This window comes from Physeter macrocephalus, chromosome 8 (genome assembly GCF_002837175.3).
Source record: "Physeter macrocephalus isolate SW-GA chromosome 8, ASM283717v5, whole genome shotgun sequence".
NCBI classification, from domain to species: Eukaryota; Metazoa; Chordata; class Mammalia; order Artiodactyla; family Physeteridae; genus Physeter; species Physeter macrocephalus.
Genome location: NC_041221.1, coordinates 12,084,809 through 12,103,361, shown reverse-complemented (window position 1 = coordinate 12,103,361; position 18,553 = coordinate 12,084,809). Strand labels below are relative to the sequence as shown.

At 56.7% G+C, this 18,553-nt stretch overlaps 1 protein-coding gene across 3 annotated transcripts in view; it reads left to right on the top strand.

The window, feature by feature from the left end:
- Positions 1 to 838: 838 nt before the first annotated feature.
- Positions 839 to 18,553, top strand: part of PRDM15 (PR/SET domain 15) — a 42,176-nt gene continuing 24,461 nt past the window's right edge. For 2 of the 3 annotated variants that reach the window (XR_003680831.2, XM_024120443.3), the window contains exons 1-10: positions 839 to 1,048; positions 1,576 to 1,669; positions 3,129 to 3,282; positions 5,463 to 5,715; positions 12,193 to 12,294; positions 13,572 to 13,796; positions 15,281 to 15,401; positions 16,812 to 16,993; positions 17,112 to 17,206; positions 17,533 to 17,620. Coding sequence is in view for 2 of the 3 variants with exons in the window: in XM_024120443.3 (XP_023976211.1) it covers positions 1,012 to 1,048; positions 1,576 to 1,669; positions 3,129 to 3,282; positions 5,463 to 5,715; positions 12,193 to 12,294; positions 13,572 to 13,796; positions 15,281 to 15,401; positions 16,812 to 16,993; positions 17,112 to 17,206; positions 17,533 to 17,620 (1,351 nt within the window). In the remaining variant the exon portion in view is untranslated. Of the gene's footprint in view, positions 1,049 to 1,575; positions 1,670 to 3,128; positions 3,283 to 5,422; positions 5,716 to 12,192; positions 12,295 to 13,571; positions 13,797 to 15,280; positions 15,402 to 16,811; positions 16,994 to 17,111; positions 17,207 to 17,532; positions 17,621 to 18,553 lie in introns of those variants that run through there. The other variant, XM_028492679.2, reaches the window with a different exon arrangement.

Here is an 18,553-nt window from a genome sequence, read left to right as displayed (position 1 = left end):
TATTGAGTGGCACATACGGGGTGTTTCTCACTTTATGCTCCCCCCAGAACTACATGAGGTGGGCATTTTAATTTCCATTTTTATAGATCAGGAATCTGAGGCCCCATCTGAACATGTCCAGATCGCCCACGAATATGCGGGGGGCCTGAGCGCAGCTGCCCGCTATGGAGGTGAACCTCAAGGTTGAATAGGAGATAGAAGTGACCAGTTGTGATAAAGGTTTTGTGGAGAGCAGGCGGGCTCTCCTCCATGATGTCAGGCGGTGCTTGGTCCCCCCCGAGAGAAATTTGGTGTCACGCACAGGTTAGCAGGTGGAAAAAAATGGAGGGCGCGTGTGATGCGACTTTGCCCCGGAGGAAGTCACAGTCCCGTGAGGGAGGAAAAAATAGAAGTGGCAGTGTGAAAACTGGCTTTTAAAAATAGTGGTATATTTATTTTACAACTGGAAATGGATGGCTGACATGAAAGATGAAAGCCTGAGTTCACGAAGACGTCCTAATTGAGAGCCATTCACATCAATGGCTTATTAAAAAGCAGCATCATTCTAGGTTAGAAAACATTTCACCAAAAAAAAAAAAAAAAAAAAAACAACATTTCAAGGCCCCCACCCGAACCCACGATAAAGGGGACCCTGCTGCCTGTTGCCTTTAAAGCACAGTCAGGGACTTCCCTGGCGGTCCAGTGGTTAGGACTCCACGCTTCCACTGCCCGGGGCCCGGGTTCAATCTCTGGTCGGGGGAACTAAGATCCCGCAAGCCACGTGGCAGGACCAATAAAATAAAATAAAAAATTTCTTAAAAAGCACAAAGTCAGTCCCTACACAGGCCATTAGCCAGGGACTGTCTTTAAAAACGCCAATGGAAAAGAATCTGGAAAAGAATGTAACTGAATCACTTTGCTGTACAGCAGAAATGAACACAACATTGTAAATCAACTGTTCTTCAATTTTAAAAATGCCTTTGGCCAAAAGCTGATCACTAACGCAGCGCTCTGTCCTGACAGGTGGTGGCGATGGCTGAAGACGGGAACGAGGAGATCATGTTCATCTGTAAGTGGCCCGTGGCCCGTCCTCACCATGGAAGGCAAAGCCACGTCCACGCTTGGTTTTTATGGTAGAGAAGAGCTGTCCCCTTTGGACGTGGTCTTACTTGGTTTAGGAACCACGATTTATTACACGAGAAATGTGCTGCCGGGTACAGTTTTAAAAGGATCATCTTTCTGAGAACTCCCGGCAAAGGGCACTCGGCAGGGGTGGCAGTTGACTCAGATAAGTAACCCCAGGTTTTAGAAAGAGGTTTACAACATGTTAGATTTATGATAAACAGGTTAAGTTGGTGAATTTTCATTTACGCTCATTCCCTGGGGACACCCCTGTCCTCCGTCCCCATGGAGGGGACTTGGCCTACTTTGCAGCATGCCGTGGAGCTGGGTTTTCTCCTGGGGGCGCACGTCCCGCGTTGCACTCTTTTTGCATTCGTGGGGAGCACTGTCGCTTACCCCCAGGCCGCGCGATGCTCTGTGGGCGTCTCCCTCCCCACTCAACGCCCCCTCTGACGCTGGGCTGTTTGTCTGCAGGGTGTGAAGACTGCAGCCAGTACCACGACTCTGAATGTCCCGAGCTGGGCCCAGTGGTCATGGTCAAAGACTCCTTTGTGTTAAGCAGGGCAAGGTGAGTGACCACCTTGAGCTGCTTTTATCGTCCTGCCTGTCAAACGGGGTTTTCGGCATGTCACCTGCTGCAAGAGCCTGGTGGCCTGGGTGTCTACGAAAAGGGTGGGGGGGGACAGCAAAAGAAGAAGCGGGAGAGACTTCGGTGAGAAGGGCTGTCCTCACGTTTGAGGCCGTCCGAAATCTCCGTCCCACCGTGAGCTGAGTCTCCTGCCGCCAGGATGAGCCGAGGCTTGTTGCAGACACTTCAGGGTCAATGTCTTTTATCTAGTTCCTGGTTCAGCTGATGGGCTGGGTCGGTTTATGCGTTGAGCGGCCACGGCCGAACTTGTTCAGTCTCCCCTGTGGTCCGAGCCCAGGCCTGCCGTCTAACAAGCACCCCCTGTGAGCAAGGGGCGGGGACGCGGGCAGCCGGGCAGAGCTGTGGCAGCTTCTGGACGAGCACCTCGATCTGGCGAGGGGGCTCCGTCGCTCTGCCAGTCCGCGTTTCCCTGGGCGGGAGGGGCACAGCCCCAGCTACCATGTCGTAGCTGTCTGAACCCGGACGAGACGTGCCTCGTCCTGTCTGCACCTCAGTTGCCTCATCTGTAAAGTGGAGAGAATAACTACGCCTTGGAAAGTTGCTGTGATCGTTACACCTGATTTAGGGCCTGGCATGTAGTGGCGCTAAAATTGTCATCTAATCAACGCTGTTCCTAGAAGCCGCCCAGCTGGTTTTCCCAGCCTCTTTATTTACTTGTCTTACTGTGACTTCCCTGCACAAAGCAAAGAGATTACTAATTTCGCCTGAAGTACAGATCTGATGAGCTCTCTTCCAAAAACCTTCAGTGGTTGTCTGTTGCCCACAAAGTTCCCGGGGGAGCCATCGGTCCCTCTGTGTTGGGTTCCTCCTCTCAGCCCCCCGGCTCGCTCCGGTGAGGGGTGTGTGCTCCAGGCGCCCTGGGGGTCCGCCCCACTCCCGACGTGGGCCAGGCTGGCCCTGGCCTTGGCTCACGCAGGGTCCCAGCCCACATGCCTTCCCACTGGCACGCATGCCCCATCCTCGATATTCTCCGAGTTTACTTAGAAAGGCCACATCCTCGATGAAACCAGCCCAGCGCAGCCTGGCTGGAAATGCTTTTCTGGTCTTTGGAATGCGGCGGCACTTCTTGTCTTCCCCGTGGTACTTTACACGTGGCACCTCTTTGTGGTCTCTCTGTGGTCCTCCTCTCTCTGTTGGCCGATTGAAGCCCACACTTAGGATGTGTGTGTGTGTGTGCGCGCGCGGACGCACACATCGGCTCTGTCTCCTGGGGGGGGATTTTAAACGCATCCTCGAGTCAGTGCCCCTCTATCGCTACTCTGGGGGCCAGTGAGAGCGACCTTTTCCGTCATCCTAACCCTCTTGTCCCCTGGTGTGGGTGGCACCTCGGTCAGTGGATGCCCGGGGCCGAGAGTCTCTTGCTGTGTTCTATTTCTAGGTCGTCCCTTCCCTCCAACCTGGAGATCAGACGCCTGGAAGATGGAGCCGAGGGGGTGTTTGCTGTGACCCAGCTCGTCAAGCGCACGCAGTTTGGCCCCTTTGAGTCGAGGAGAGTCGCCAAATGGGAGAAGGAGTCTGCGTTTCCATTGAAGGTAAAAGCTGGGGCCAGTGGGGGAGGCAGAACCCCTGCTTTGTGACCTTCCTCGTGCGGATGGGGCGATGCCCGCTGAGTTCCAGTGATTCATAAATGTCTTGGAAACAGCTCTAGGTATTATAGTTCTGCTGAATTTCCAAGACAATGTTCAGATTGTTTTTTAGTTTGTTTTTATATCACAAGAGCATCAGAGTTAAGTTAGTATTTTGCAAGACATTAAAGAGAGTCTCTTTAAAACATATGCAAGAGTAGACCCCCAGTGCAGGCTTTAGGAGGGGGGCTTTCTGTGGATTTTTGCAGGAGTGCATTAGTATTTTCACACCGGTGCAGAGCGTAGGATACTTTGCAAGGCTCTTTCGAAAGGAAGGTGTCTTGTCGAGGCCTTGATGAGAGGCCAGTGCAAAATTTGGCAGTCCTGAAAAGCACATCAGGCTGGAAAATGACAGCTTTTATATGACACTGAGAAAAACGAAATGGAAGGAAATCGGTGGGAGGGCTTGGACCACTTAAAGCGAGACCCACGGAGGCGCCGTGAGGCGAGGGACGTGGGTGTCGGTCACAGTTCTGTCCCCGCACCCAGTACGCGCCCAGCCTCAGCCAGCCTTCAGAAACACCTGTGAAATAAACAGAGAGGAACAGGTGCTGGTCGGGCAGTGGTTACCCCGAGAGGTGAGCTTTCCTGGAGACCCTTAGCAGAGACCCACGTGTTTCAGGACAGAGATGATCTAGGTGACCGCGGAGTTTCGCCAGTCCTTGGAGAACTGAGTTTACAAGGCAGATTTCAGCACAGCAGAGCGAAAGGAAAGGCACTTGATTTGTTCACAAAGAAAGAAAAGAAAGGAACGTTATTTTACGTGAAGGAGTGAGGTAAAGAGGCCTGGGCCTGACATACGTAATCGCTATGGGCCCGAGGTTGGCCGAGGCCCCTTTGAAAAAGTCCTCTGTGCCTGTTTTGGTTTCTTTCAGCGACTCAGATTCTGAAGGTCTGTGTCTCGTATTGAGTTGTTTCCAGCACAGGCTCAGCGTTGGTTATCTGGGCGCTGGGGGCAGCTTTATGCCCATGGAGGGAAGGCAGGGGAGCAGTTCCCACACCGCCTCAGGGTCGTTAGGCACCTGGTGGACCCCTCTGCCCCCTCCCCTTGCTTCCGAGGGCTCCATCCTCAAAGGGGGCCTCTAGCTCTTAGCAGTGGGGAGCCCCTACAGGAAAAGCCCAGGAGAGGGGGGAGATTTCTTCCTACAACGAGGAAGCAATGATTGCATCAGAAAATGGCGGACAGGAACCCCCTATTCCATGTGGTTCCTTTGAACTTCAAAATCAAAATATTCAAGCTTCTCCCCCTGGTCCCTGCCTGCATTTAATCCATCAAACAATGGTGCCGCTTTGCAGGTGAGGGCGCAGCTTATAAAGATCGAGGAACTTTGCTCAAGTCACTGACCATACTTGCAACAGAGCTGGGAGAAGAACTTGGGTGTCCTGATTCCCACCTGGGCCATGTGTAGAGTTCAGGTGTCCCCATGACACCTGGGCCGGGAGTAGAACTCAGGCGTCCTGATTCCCACCTGGGCCATGCCTAGAATTGAGGTGTCCCGATGACACCTGGGCTGGGAGTAGAGCTCAAGTGCCTTCGTGCCCACTTGCAAACTCATTAGAACTTGAGTGTCCAGGTTCTACACCTGAGCCACAAGTAGGCCTCAGATGTCCTAGTTCCCAGCCGGGCCACGCCTAGAGCTCAGGTCTCCTGATAACTCCCGGCCTAGGAGCAGAAGTCGGGTCTCCCCGTGCAGCGGAATGCACGTGTCCGGGCGCGCGCCTGGACCACGGGTAGAAATTAGGTGTCCCAGTTCCTGCCTGAGCCATGCGGAGAACTAGGGTCTCCCAGTGACGCCTGACCTTTTGCTGTGTCTCCTGCTTCCCTTTTGCTTGTGATCAGCCGGACCTGTTCAGGGGTCTACCTCTGCCCTCCCAGCCCTGTAAAGGCCTGAATAGGTCTGTATGGAGCACGGTTTGGCCTCTGATGTGGTGCCGTCCAGACTGGTCACTCAGCAGCCCCCCTTCTCTCTCTCACACACACACACACACACACACACACACACACACACACACACACGTGCTGACACGCACACCGGTGGATACCCAGCCCCCGCCCCGGCCCCTCGACGGGCCGCGCTCACCCCCAGGTGTTCCAGAAGGACGGGCACCCCGTGTGCTTTGACACCTCCAATGAGGACGACTGCAATTGGATGATGCTGGTGCGGCCGGCGGCGGAGCCCGGGCACCAGAACCTCACGGCCTTCCAGCACGGCAGCGACGTGTACTTCACCACCTCGCGTGACATCCCCCCGGGCACCGAGCTGCGCGTGTGGTACGCGGCCTTCTACGCCAAGAGGATGGACAAGCCCATGCTGAGGCAGGCCTGCCCTGGGCTCCACGGTACGTGGGGGCCCCTGTCCCCAGCGCGTCTGCCGTCCTGCCGCCCCGTGGGGACCCACGGCCCCGTGGCCGCGCGCAGCAGCCCGGTGTTAGCGAGGAGAGTCGGGCCGGGAGGGCCGGCGGGCGTGGGGGCACCGAGGGCTCGGTCCTGACACCACGCGGTGGGTCTGTAGGTCTGCTTGTTGAATATCCGGGCTGAGAAACCATCAGAAGAGCTCGCCCCAAGCCAGGTGCTTGCTGGCGGGCAGCTCTGCCCCCAGCTCTGCGGCTTCACATGCCTCACTCGCGCACCTAGTCCCTGGGGGTCAGGTTGTGGCCCCCGGGTTTGGGCGAGGGCACGGAGCACAGAGAGGTTAAGGAACCTTCCCTGAATCACGGCGCAAAGAGGGAAGGAGTCAGGGTTTGAGCGCGGAGTCTGGCTCCAGTGCCGGTGCTGGCCGCCTTCCGGCAGCCTCTTCCCGGAGGTCGGGGTGTGCGCGTGCACGCGTGTGTGTACGTGCGTGTGGCGCGTGTGTGTACGCGCGTGTGTGCGCCTGTGTAGCATGTGTCTTCAAAGAAAGACCTGGCGGAGTCACGTGTGATTCACCCACATCCTTATGGAAAAGCAAATCGGAGTGCATGTCCTGCTGACCTGGGGTCGGGGGTATCACCGCACGAAGGGGGCCGATGAATTGAAATCTTTTCTCCCCACGCTGTGGGTCCTCGGGGAGTTCATCCTCTCCCCCTGGCCTTGAGGGGCCACGTGGCTCAAGCGGCTCACACGTGGCGGCACCGTGACCTGGGAGAGCAGGGCTTTCGTACGGCTCCACCTGATACTGCCCGGGGCAGACATGCTTGTTGCTGCCACGAAGGTTACTCCCTGTGGGGGAGACGCTGACACAGACTTTCCGTCCGACCCCCGAACCGCGGGGTTCTCACGAGGAGGTGATCCCTCTTATCATGAGCACCGTGGGATACAGACAGCTCCGCACAGGTCTGGGAGGCTCTGGTCTGTCCCACGTGTGCCCCGTGGCGGAGGTTTGGGAGCTGCTCCCGGTGGGCTCACGTGGCGGTGGGAGGGAGGGCGGGACGGAGGGGTCCCTGAGGCATCCCAGACAAAGCACCACAGACCGGGGCTAAAGCGAGAGAAATGTGTCGTCTGACAGTCTGGAGGCCTGAAGCCCAAGATCCGTATTTCCAGCTCCGGTGTTGCCGCCAGTGCTTGGCGATCCTGGATTGTAGCCGCGTCACCCCATCCCCGCCCAGGTCTCTCCCTGTGTCTCTGGGTTCTCTCCTCGTGAGGACACCAGCAGTCACTGGATTTAGGACCACCCTCAACCAGTCTGACCCGTCTTATCTTGGTTACCTCTGCAAAGACCCTACCCAAAGGTTCCAGGCGGACGTGAATTTCCAGGGCCCCGGTTCAGTCACTGCAGGCTGGCTGGGTGACGGTGGCCCGAGGAGCCTCTGGGGGGTGCTCCGGGAGTGACGGATGGCTGCACGCGGGGTCTGGTGGCAGTAGAGGGTTTGCATCTTCACAGGGATATTTGCAGAGGGAGACTGGGCTTGATGGGCCTTTCTTTATTTTGATAGTAAAGGGGGAAGAAAGAATTTGGAGAGACCCTGGGTTTTTCACCAGACTGCTCTAGCCCCTAGGATGTGCTAAAACCGGGTACTTGGCCCTGCCCCTGCCCCTGGGAGGCACCTGCAGCGGGGCCAGGAGTCATTTTCAAGCACCGAGGTGAGGCCAACTCCCCGGTGCCGTCCAGGGTCACCCGGATCTTCCTGACCTGGTTTTCTCGTGTCGTGGATTCCTTACCCCGTGCGTGTCCCGGGACCAGCCCAGACTGCGCGTCAGGGTTTGGCTTGTAGAGTCGGACCTTGTCAGTTGTGTCCTGGAGGTGGCATGCATGCCCCTCGTGGCTCTCAAGGTCAAAGTCAACACAGAGGTCACCTCCCCGTATCAGAGTTCCCGTTGTTGTTGGCTTTTTGCCGCCGGAGGGCTCTTTAATCTGGGGCTGCGTGTGAGAGCATAGGTCTTCGTGAAATTAGCCCAGGACCGTGTTGTCCAATACCTGCCCCCTGATTCCGTTCTAACCGTTCTCAAGCAGGACACTAGGGTAGCTGTGGCCCCTCCTCTGGGCTTCCGAGAATGTAGGGCGCTGTTAATAACCAGGCAGGCAGCGTGGTCACCCTGAACTAGCTTCTGAATTGGGGAAGTAAATAAGCAACTTAGGTACTCTAAAATTTTAGAAAGAGCTTTTATGATTTTTGTCGCTTTCTGTTTTGGGACAAATGGCAAAGAAGCCCAGATTTCTTGGCGATGTGGTGAAAGTTGCTGACTACTGTTAACTAGTTGGTTAGTTGGGTTCCTTGTTTCCTTTCTTCCCGGGAGAGCCGCCTGCCGAGTGACCACTCGGCCCTGGCAGTGCTGCTGGCGTCTGTACCATTGCTGCGCCTAGGGACATAGCAGCCGCCCTAGGACCCCCGCGTGGTCTCCTACCACCCTGGCCTCCTGCCCAGCCCCTTCCCCAAGCGCCTCCCCCCTCCCCTGACGTCCCCTCCTGGCACAGAGAGGCCTCTGGAACCCTGCTCCAGCCCCACCCATCCAGGTGCCCAGGGCCCAGGGCGGTCTCCGGTGTGTGTTTTGAACACCTCGCCCGTCGGAAGCCGTGCGTTGGGAGTACTGGGTTACTGAGTGCCCACTTCTCAGTAATGGGAGCAGATAAGACCTGTGAAGAGAGGCCTAGAAACCCGTGGAAAGCTGGTTCTCTGCATGATTCTGATGATCCAGGTGTGACAGGTAGGGAGATGGCTTCACCTCTGCCCCTCACGAGACGCGGCCGCTCCCCATCCCGCCTCTGGTCTGGACGCGCCCATGAGATCACACGGGGCCTTTGTGGCCAGCGCTGCACCTTTAGCCCGATGGGGGTGGGTCAGAGCAAGGTGAAGGGGCCTTAGGAGCCACCAGTTTGTTCCAGAAGAGTCGTGAGGGGGCCTAGGGGCGAGGAGCAGTCTGCCTCTCCATTATTTATCAGCTTTCTAGGTGAGCACCAGAATTGCTAAGGCTCCCTAGTTCGCTCTCTTTTTTGAATTTGCTTCAGACACCTTTGTCATAGAAATCGGCCAATTTGTAGACTGGCAGAGTAGACTTTTAAATACAGAGGGAAGTGGGTTTCCTTCTACCTGGCACACTCCTTTCAAAACTTAATCTGTAGGTTTTTTTTCTGGGAGTGGATTTACCTTTCTAATCACATGTTCTCCTTGAGCTCACTTTAAGGCTGATTTTTCTGCTTTACACACACCTGGGCCCGTTGGCGGATGAAGGAGGAGGCCCAGGAAGCCCAGTGGTCTCAGTGGGCGGGTGCCTGGGGTTCAGAGTCGGCTGTCAGCATCAGATTTTCAAAATCACTTTTCTACTGAAAAAAATGAAATATAAATACACTTCATAACATTGGGGAACTTTTAAATCGCATATAACACCACCATCTTAACGACTCTGAGCATTTTTTTTAACTTTTTAGTTATTATTCTTTATTTTTGGCTGCATTGGGTCTTCGTTGCCGCGCGTGGGCTCTCTCTCTAGTTGTGGCGAGCGGGGGCCACTCCCTGCTGCAGTGCACGGGCTTCTCATTGCGGTGGCCTCTCCCGCTGCGGAGCACGGGCTCTAGGCACGTGGGCTTCAGTAGTTGTGGTGCGTTGGCTCAGTAGTTGTGGCTTGCGGGCTCCAGAGCGCAGACTCAGGAGCTGTGGCACACAGGCTCAGTTGCTCCGCGGCACGTGGGATCCTCCCGGACCGGGTCTCGAACCCGTGTCCCTGCATCGGCAGGCGGACTCCTGACCACTGCGCCACCGGGGAAGCCCCAGCTCTTAGCAGTTTTGATTAGCATTTTCTAATAGTTTTAAAAAAACCCAGCACTGTGGGCGTGTAGTTAACGAACAATAACATAGCGATTTTAGGTGGACGGTTAGGAGTTTGGACAAACGTCTACAGCTGTGTGAGCTCCACCACAGTCAAGATGTAGAACGCCCTCAGCACCGCAGACGGCCCCCTTGTGCAGCTCTGGACTCCATCCCCTGGCGACCGGCATCTGCCCTCCGTCCCCGCAGTTCTGCCATTTCTTTTCCGTCGTCCGTGCCCTTCTGCGTGGCTGAGGTCTTGCTGTACGTGCTGATGTACCACGCGACGGGTCTTCGCTACACGTTTGGCTGGCCGTCCTGCTGTGGGCCTTCCCCCTGTCTCTCCGCCGCCAGCTACTGTTTCATTTTGCGTAGACACTGCTCTTTTGTTGGATGTGTCAGTGGTTGGGATCAGGAATTGCCTTCTGGTTGCTGGCTAATTTTTTCTTTAAAAGTCTTTTTTTTTTTTTTTTTTTTAAGTCTTACCTTTTAAAGATAATTTTTGGAAAATAGAGTACTGCCCTCGGTGGGGGGACAGCGGTCATGACTGGTTCTTCTAGTTAGTCCTGTGGCCCTAGCGTTCGGGACACCAGGCCGAAGAGATGGGTTTCCTGCCGAAGGTCGGGTCACAGGTCAGGCCTATGTGGATTCCGTTCCTGGGCAGGGACCTCGTGGTGGAGGGATAGCAGCTCACTCAGATTAAAAGAAATTGCCTTTATTCCCGAGTACCCACCGCCAGCTAAGCCCTTCTCGGCCTCCTTCTCTGAAACCCTCCTGTTTAAAAGAGTGCCCCGCCTTCTTTAGGACCATGTGTGTTTGGGAAGGCAAGTGAGACACAGGAATCTGGCCCTTTATTCCATTTGTCCCTGCCCTCCTCGTGATGCTCTTCAGTGGATTCCCAGAGACACCCGGGTGCAGAGGCGAGCAGAGGCTGGGCCGCAGGGCACATCCCACGGCAGTGCCCTGCCTCTGTGCTGCTGACTGTCCCCTCTTTCTGCTCTCGGTTTGGTTTAGCCAAAAATTCCACATACTGCAGTGACGTTTCTCTCTTCTTGCTATCTTACGGAGACTCAGAAAATGCGTGCCAGCGGTTGTAGCAGCCGTCTCCGTCCGTTCCTTCCACCCCTCGCGACCTTACCGCTGTTCTGTGACACAGACAGAGGTGCGCTTTTTCCTGGTTCTGAACGCGCGCGCGGTCACCGCTCTGGATGGTTTTGCCTTGTGAGCGGCCCCGGGGGGTGGCTCTGGGTCGTGCGTATCAGCACAAGCTGCGCAGAGACGGGAGTGGAGGTGGTGGCGAGGGCTGGTGGCCCCCGTCCGGCCCTGACAGGCTGCCACGTGGGGTTCAGCGAATCAGTTTCCTGGGCCAGGAAATCACGAACATACATTCACTTAGAATGTCCCCGTTACCAAGTCAGCTTGTACTGCTCACCGCACAAGCAGCCAATAAATCGAGAGACCAGTTGGGGCCAGAAATAGCGACTTAATTTGGAAAGCCAGCAGACCGAGGAGACGGTGGACTCGTGTCCCAAAGAACCGTCTGAGTTAGAATTCAGGCTGCTTTTATACTAAACGGGGAGGGAATAAAATCGGGCATTTCCTGGTTCCGGTCAGGGGATGTGTGAATTTCTTCCTTCCTGCAGCCATTCGCAGGTGAGCCTGCTCAGGATGTTTCCTGTGAGCCAAACAAAGGTATTTTAGTTTGACTGTCTTTACCCGGGAGGCAGGGTTCCCACTGAGGGGCCGTTAGGTATAATTTAAGCTTATAGGCAGCGTGCCTTTAGTGGTTAGCTTGTCATAGCATACAAAGGTTCTTCTCCACCACGTCCCCAACTTTGAGGTCTCACAAGAGCGTCGGTCGTTGTCTTGAAAAGGAGCCTGAGCAGCCAGGGTCTCCCTCTGTGTTCCACGGACCCTGGTCCTCTCCCCCCATCCCCAGACTCCCACGGGGGTGCCGGGAGGGCTAGGGGCACTGCCTCCGCGGTAAGCACCTGCCCCAGGCGGCTGTTTCAACCTAAATTCAATAAAAGTGAAAGTCCGGTTCCTCAGGGCCGCTCGGCGCACGTGGCCGCCCCCCCCGGCCGGCGGTTACAGAACATTTCTGTCATTGCAGAAAGCTCTGCCGGCCAGCGCTGGGCAGGAGCCGTGGCCGCACCAGGGCACATGGCCTGGCTGTTTGGGGCTCCGCCCTCTCTTGTCACATGAGCCAGCGAGAGGCTGGGGAATTCGATGTGGGCCGTAGCATATGCATTTTTTCTTTTCTTGAAGTTGTACGGGGGGATGGTGTCTGGTCCCACCAGACTGGCTTCTGGGCGCAGGCCACCTTTCCGTGACTGGTGACAGCCCTGCGTCAGGCTCTGGTTCCAGTGCTCTGTGCCCGGCTTCCTCATCTGTGAAAAGGGGACGTTCACAGGCACCAACGAGTCCGTGTAGGTAAAACTCCGAGAACGGTGCCTGGAGCGTTGGACCTGCTCCCAGGCGGTGGCAGTTGTTACCGCTGTCATTGTCACCTCCTACGAGGGCAGGTGTGCCCTGCACTGGGCCGGGCTGCACAGAGAGAGGAGCTGCTGGACCACCTCCCCCTCTTGTCTTTTGAAGCTGCAGGCACCCCAGAGAGCAGCACGCCAGTGGAGGCGGAACCCAGCCGGTGGGTGTGCAAGGTGTGTTCGGCCGCCTTCCTTGAGCTGCAGCTGCTGAATGGTAAGGGGCAGGCGCCTGCTCAGCCAGACGCCAGCGGGTCCCGTGCTGCGCTCACCCTGATGTGCTCTGTCACTTCCACGCCATCCCTCTGGGATGGTGGCAGAACGCACGGGAGTTCCCTGGCTTTTTGCAGGAGCAGCTCAGCTCCCAGCCCGTGTCTCCCAGGCCTCCTCCTGGGGCCTGTGCTTTTGCTTGAAGTTCTCCGCGTGTCTGGCAGCGAGGGATCTAGTTTTCTCTCTCTGAAGCTCAGCAGAGCATTAGTTTGGTGTGGGGGGCGGTCTCTGTTTTTGTAGCCTTCCCAGGCATTTGCAGCCGGGTGGCCTCATCGTTAGCTTGTTCTGCTATGTGGCCAAACTTCCGAACCCTTCCCGTGACACGCAGCACGTAACGTTGTCTGCATTAAAACTTTCCTTCCCTCATCCCTTTCCTTCCCCGGCCCCTCGAGGGCACTCTCCCTGCACAGGGGCCCTGAGCGTGGACCAAATGGGGAGATAGCCGCCACTTCGCCCCGAGGCCCGTGTGAGCCAGTCAAGGCTGTCGATGGGAAGAATCGGTCTCTGGCCGAATGTGCAGGCGGGCGCCAGTGGTCGCTTGAGGGCGCTGGTCCCCATCTGTCTCATGGGTCACTCCTCCGCCCTCTTGCTGGTGCCCTGCCCTCCGGCCAGCCTGAGCCCAGCTCGCCTTCACTCGGGGAGCATGGCCGTCTCTGTCTGTTTCCTGTGCGTGGCCCAGTTACCTTTCCTTGGGAGCTCTTTGAGGTTCCTTCCATTGAAAATAAAGGTTTTTGGCTTTCATGCAGTGTTTTGAAAGACAGTTTTGTTCATTATGAATTGAATATTTATCAGTATTCCTCTTCAAAGGCTACGTTCCAAAATCATTGTATTATATATATTCATTGTAGAAAACTTAGAAAGCTTAAATAAGCTTTGAGAAGACTATAAAAATGGCCTGTAAGGCCACCATAGAGAGACCCACATTACCTCTTTTGCTGGGTTCCTTCCACAGTTTCTCTTTGCTCATACACGTGTACCCGTGCTTTCAGTTTTTACAAAACGGTACGCGATTTGCCAAAACTGCCCTGCTTCTATCGCCTGACTGACTTTTTAAAATGGTGGTTGTGTTTGGTGTAGTGGCAATGCTGTCATTTTCACAGCAGAAGAAATAAAGTTTGTTTGCCTCTGCAGAGGACACACTATTAGCAAATAAAATTAAAAACGAACAAAGTGGAGGTCGGGAGTGGACGCCCTGCCTCATGCTTTCGCTTCCCTGCGCTGCAGAGCACCTGTTGGGCCATTTGGAACAATCCAGAAGCGTCCCCGCAGCCGGCCAGCGGGATTCGGCTGCGGAGAAGGAAGCAGACGTGCCCCGGGGGGAGCCTCCCGCAGTTCCCGAGAGCGTCAGCGCCGCCAAAGAGCAGAAGAAAAAGCCTCGAAGGGGGAGAAAACCCAAAGCATCCAAACCAGAGCGGCCTCTAGTTATTGTTGAAGGCAAGGAGCCCGCAGGTGAGGCTGGTCCTGGGGAAGCAGGGCAGGGAATGGGGAGGGACCGGAGGCCACGTCGCCTCCACGCCAGGTAGCAAAACTGGGCACGGAGCCCACGCGGAGGCGAAAGCCAGGCCCTTCCCTTTCGCCGAAGCCGCTCTTCGCGCGCGGCGACTCACAGGGCAGTTGGCGGGGGGCTGCCGGCTGTGACCTTGGACAGGCGGGTCCACCTGTGTCGCCGGATATCGGGACAGAGAACGTGTCCGTCCCCCGCAGCCGCTTCCCTGCTTGTCTCCGCGTGGACTGGCGTTCCCGCCCCGGGCGCTCTTTCTGTGCCCGGCGTCTCCCGCACGGCGCGCAGGGGAGACTGGTCCGCATTCGGGTCCCCGCTGCTTCCCCTTTGCTGCTGAGCCGTGTTGGTCCGTCACGCGGACACCCCACCGTCTGCTCGCGTGTCCCCTGTGCACGGTCGCGCAGCTGGCTTCCAGGCCGTGGCTAGAGCCGTCCTCTGACTATACAGTAGCCTCAGTTGAGCTTGGAGGGACCTGGGGCCTCATTCTCGGGTGTGGGAGTCCCAAAATGCCAGGTGTCCTCGGCCCTCACGTGGCCTCTGCCAGAAGTGCCTGGTGCCAGAGGATGCCTGGCGGGTCTCGCACGTAAGGACCAGACGTGACGCTCAGACACTAGCGCGTCCCCTCACTGCCTTCCTTACCGATCGCTGGGCAGTTTTTCTTTTCGCTGTGTCTGCTGTAGCCCAGGATTTCTTGCGCGAGAGCGAGAAGAAATTTGTATCCTTTCTTGGAATTAAAGCGAATTCAGTGGAGCAGCCCTCACATAATATTCTCAGGAGAAGTGGTTTAAACTTCCCCCGGACAGTTTCCCTGCTTCTGTATAAACAAGTAGAGAAAAGGAGAAGGAGGGGAAAAGCTTACTAAATGATTATTTCACTAATTCTAAGCTGCGTTAGGAAGACATCATAGTAGGTGAAGTGGCGAAATCTTTTCATGTAACCTTCCCAGATTTCATTTGTCCAGAGGTTCAGGCCTGGGTCCCTATTACTGTGGTTATTTGATATTTGACTCTTGTACAAAATGAGGACCTGCTTTTGAACATACTCGGGATGGCTTGTGTAATTATAAAGATTAATATTTCCAAATCTCTGTCAGGACAGATTTAGCTAGGTTATAAGGTCCTGCCGTACATCAGAGTGTTGCGGTTTTAGGTGGTAATGAAAAGGGATTGAGACAGTGTCGTGACTTAATCACTGATTATAACTCCAGTTTTGAGTTAAAGAATAATATTTTGCTTTTCTGAATCTGCAGGTAAATGTGCGGATTCTAAACTATTGCTAGTTTGTTTGTTTGTTTTTTTCCTCTGTGTCAATCGTGTGATCTGTGTCTGCAACGTCGGCCCGGCCGTGGCCCCTCGGGCCTGTCCTCCTGGTTCCGTTGCGTTCCATCCCCGGCCCTGGTGATGACACGGCTTGTCCTGTCCCCTCCACACAGAGCAAGTGGCAGAGATCATGAGCGAGGTCGAGCCTGTGGCTGCGTCGCCGGACGAACGGATCATGGAGCTGGTTCTGGGGAAGCTGGCCGCCACCCCCAGCGACGCAAGCTCAGTGCCAAAGTATGTCCCAGAGCAGCGCGTGGGCCCGGCTTCACAGGCAAAGGCGCCGTGGTGGCTAATCCATTCCAGAGGGAGGGCCGGATGAGAGGGGATGGTTTACTTCTTGTAGGAAACGCATGTGCTTGGGAAAGCAGCAGGAACTCTGGAGCCCAGGGGGTTAATAGTGCATCCACTGTGAAAATAGCTTAAAATTTAAAAAAATATTTTTTACTGTAGTAAAATACACACGGTACAAAATTTACCATCTTCATCGTTTTTAAGTGTACGATTCGGTGGTTTTACATACGTTCACGTTGCAGTGCAACCTTCCATCCATCTCTGGAACTTCTTCATCTTCCCCAAACGGAAACTCCATACTTACTAAAAACACTGACTCCCCATCACCCCCTCCCCAGCCCCCGGCACCTACCATCCTGCCCTCTGTCTCTGTGAAGACCTTAGAGGAGGTACCTGTGTCTCTAGGGACCTCATAGAAGTGTTCTCACACGGTGTGGTGTTTGTCTTTTTGTGACTGGCTTATTTCAGTTGGCGTAATGCCCTCGAGGTTCAGCCGTGTTGTAGCAGGTGTTCGGAATGTCCTTCCATTTTAAGGCAGAATAACATTCCATCTTGTGGGTGGACCACGTTTTGTTTATCCGTTCTTCCATCAAGGACACTTGCGTTGCTTCTGCCTTTCGGCTGCTGTGAACAAATGCCGCGATGATAGAACAGTTTGTATTTAAATTTCTGTAAGTTTAACACCTTGCTCTGTGTGTTTCTTCTTTTTATGAACGAGAAAATATTTGTATTATAGTTATTATCCTTAGGCAGTTTTTTGCCCTGAAGTCGAATAAGCTGGTGGCAGCATTTTTTTCCAGCCCTTTTCCCACAGGGTCAAAATGCGCCTGGTCCTGTAGGGTTCGGGAAGCTGTGGAAAGGCTGAAAACAGAGCAGAGCAATGTCAGAATTGGTGAACCTGACCTACTTATTTATACTCCCATCTTATTGCCCAGAGGGTTTCGGTGACTCACCGTCAGAAACACATTTCATAGGGAGAAGAAGTTTGAAAAATCAGGTTCAGGGAAAATATGAAACAGGGTAGAGGCAAGTGAAAAAAAAAAGAGCACCGTTATGGTTACTCTGGTCGGCGCACAAACTGAGCTCCAGGCTTCCTGGTGGCCGGAGTTAACGCCCAGGGAGCTGAGTGGCCGGTACAGGAAGAGCCAACTGGCGCCACTGTACGTTCAGGGCGTCTGTCCCTTCCAGATGCCCCACAGCTGCGGGGGTGCGCCTGAGCAGGGCCCCCCACCCCCGTGTCGGGCTAGCAAGATGTGACGGGGGCTCTCTCCAAGGGGACCGCGACCTCGAACTTTTTCCTCCGACGGCCCCGTCTCCCACCTGTCTCACCAGCTTGTGTGTCTAACGCGGCAGGTTCCCCCACCATCAGAGCAGCAGCTTCACCCTCAAGAGGAGCCTGATTCTCTCGAGCCGCCACGGCATCCGGCGGAAGCTGGTCCGGCAGCTGGGGGAGCACAGGCGGGTCTACCAGTGCAGCATCTGCAGCAAGATCTTCCAGAACAGCAGCAACCTGAGCAGGCACGTGCGCTCCCACGGTGAGTCCCCGCGGGCGTCGGCGCGGGAGCCGGGAGCCGGGCGGCGTGTCCCGGGCGGGCACGAGGTCTCGGGGCACCCGCGGCAGTGGCGCGCGGCTTGTCACTGCTTGTCCCTCAGGCGACAAGCTGTTTAAATGCGAGGAATGTACCAAGCTGTTCAGCCGCAAGGAGAGTCTGAAGCAGCACGTCTCTTACAAGCACAGCAGGAACGAGGTGGGTGAAGGACCACCGCTCCGTCTGGGGACGGAGGAGGGCAGGCCGTTGGCGCTGCCGAGAGAGTCACGGGACAGGGAGCGGCCGCGGTGGCTGCGGGCCCGGCCGGGCGCCGCCAGGGCTCGGGGCCGAGCGGGAGGCCCACGCGGGCCGCGAGGCCACCTGGACGCGGACGCGGGGCTCCCTTTCCAGGGCAGGGCGACGGCCGGACAGGGTCCACGCCCTGCGCTGGGCGGGAGGGTCGCGGGGGGCGGGGCCCGTTGCCGGAGCGGCTCCCTGAGGGGGCGCGTCCCAGCTGCCCCCGCCTCCCGCCCCCCTCCCGCCAGGTGGACGGCGAGTACAGGTACCGGTGTGGCACCTGCGAGAAGACCTTCCGCATCCAGAGCGCGCTGGAGTTTCACAACTGCCGGACAGGTGAGCGGCCCGCCCGGCGCTGCGGCGCGGGAACCTGGCGGGGCGGGAACCGGGTGTTCGGGCAGAGGGTGAAGGTGGATCTAACAGGTATCCTCACCTGTAACGTTCCCCTCCGTTCGGGGTGCTTCGAGCAGCTGTTCCTTACTCTCAAGAGACCGAAACTTTCCCTCGCAGAGGGGATCTCTTTCACGTCCTGTCGTTCCTCAAAAGCAGCCGCATGTGGCCCACAGTTGAGACCGTCGCGAGGCAGGGGGGGTTTCATCGTCGCCGAGGATGGTGAGCGGTAGGGTTGCTCTGGGACCCCGTGAGAAGTCGTTGAAGAGGTGGGGTCCCGGCTGGAGGGGCGGCTTCCGCCTCGCTCCCGGCAGGAGCTTCCCCAAGCCTCCGGCCTCCCCCCGCCGAGGACCCCGCCCGGGTCCAGGTGAGGGCCTCGCCCCTCCCTCGCGCACACCGGCCCCCGCTGAGCCTGCCGCCGTCCCCAGTCCCCACTCGTGACACGGACCCTCGTCTGCTTGCGTGCAGCTGAAGCCGGCGTGCTTGGACCCGCCGGCGGCCGGGACGGGCCTCTGGGCCCGGCCGAGGGCCTCAGGCCCCGCGTCTGGCCGAGCGCGCAGCTGGCGAGTGTACGCGACGTGTAAATCCCCGTGGACGGCCAGGGGACGGCTGCGCAGGAGCCCAGCCGGCGGGGAGGCCCGTGTCCTGTCCCCGCGGCTCTTGGCCCCGTGCCCCGTGGGGGAAGGCGGCGGCTGCGTTCCCACCCAGGGAGGATGGGGTTGGCGGAGGGTCGCTGTGGTCTTCTCGGCCCCCTCTTCTAGGCATCGTCGCACACCTGGGGGTGGGTACCAGTGGCAGTCGGCTTAGGGACCTGCCAGGTTAACCTTTGATTCCGAACCCCCTTCCTGTCGGGCCCTCTGTGTGTGGCACCGCTCACTC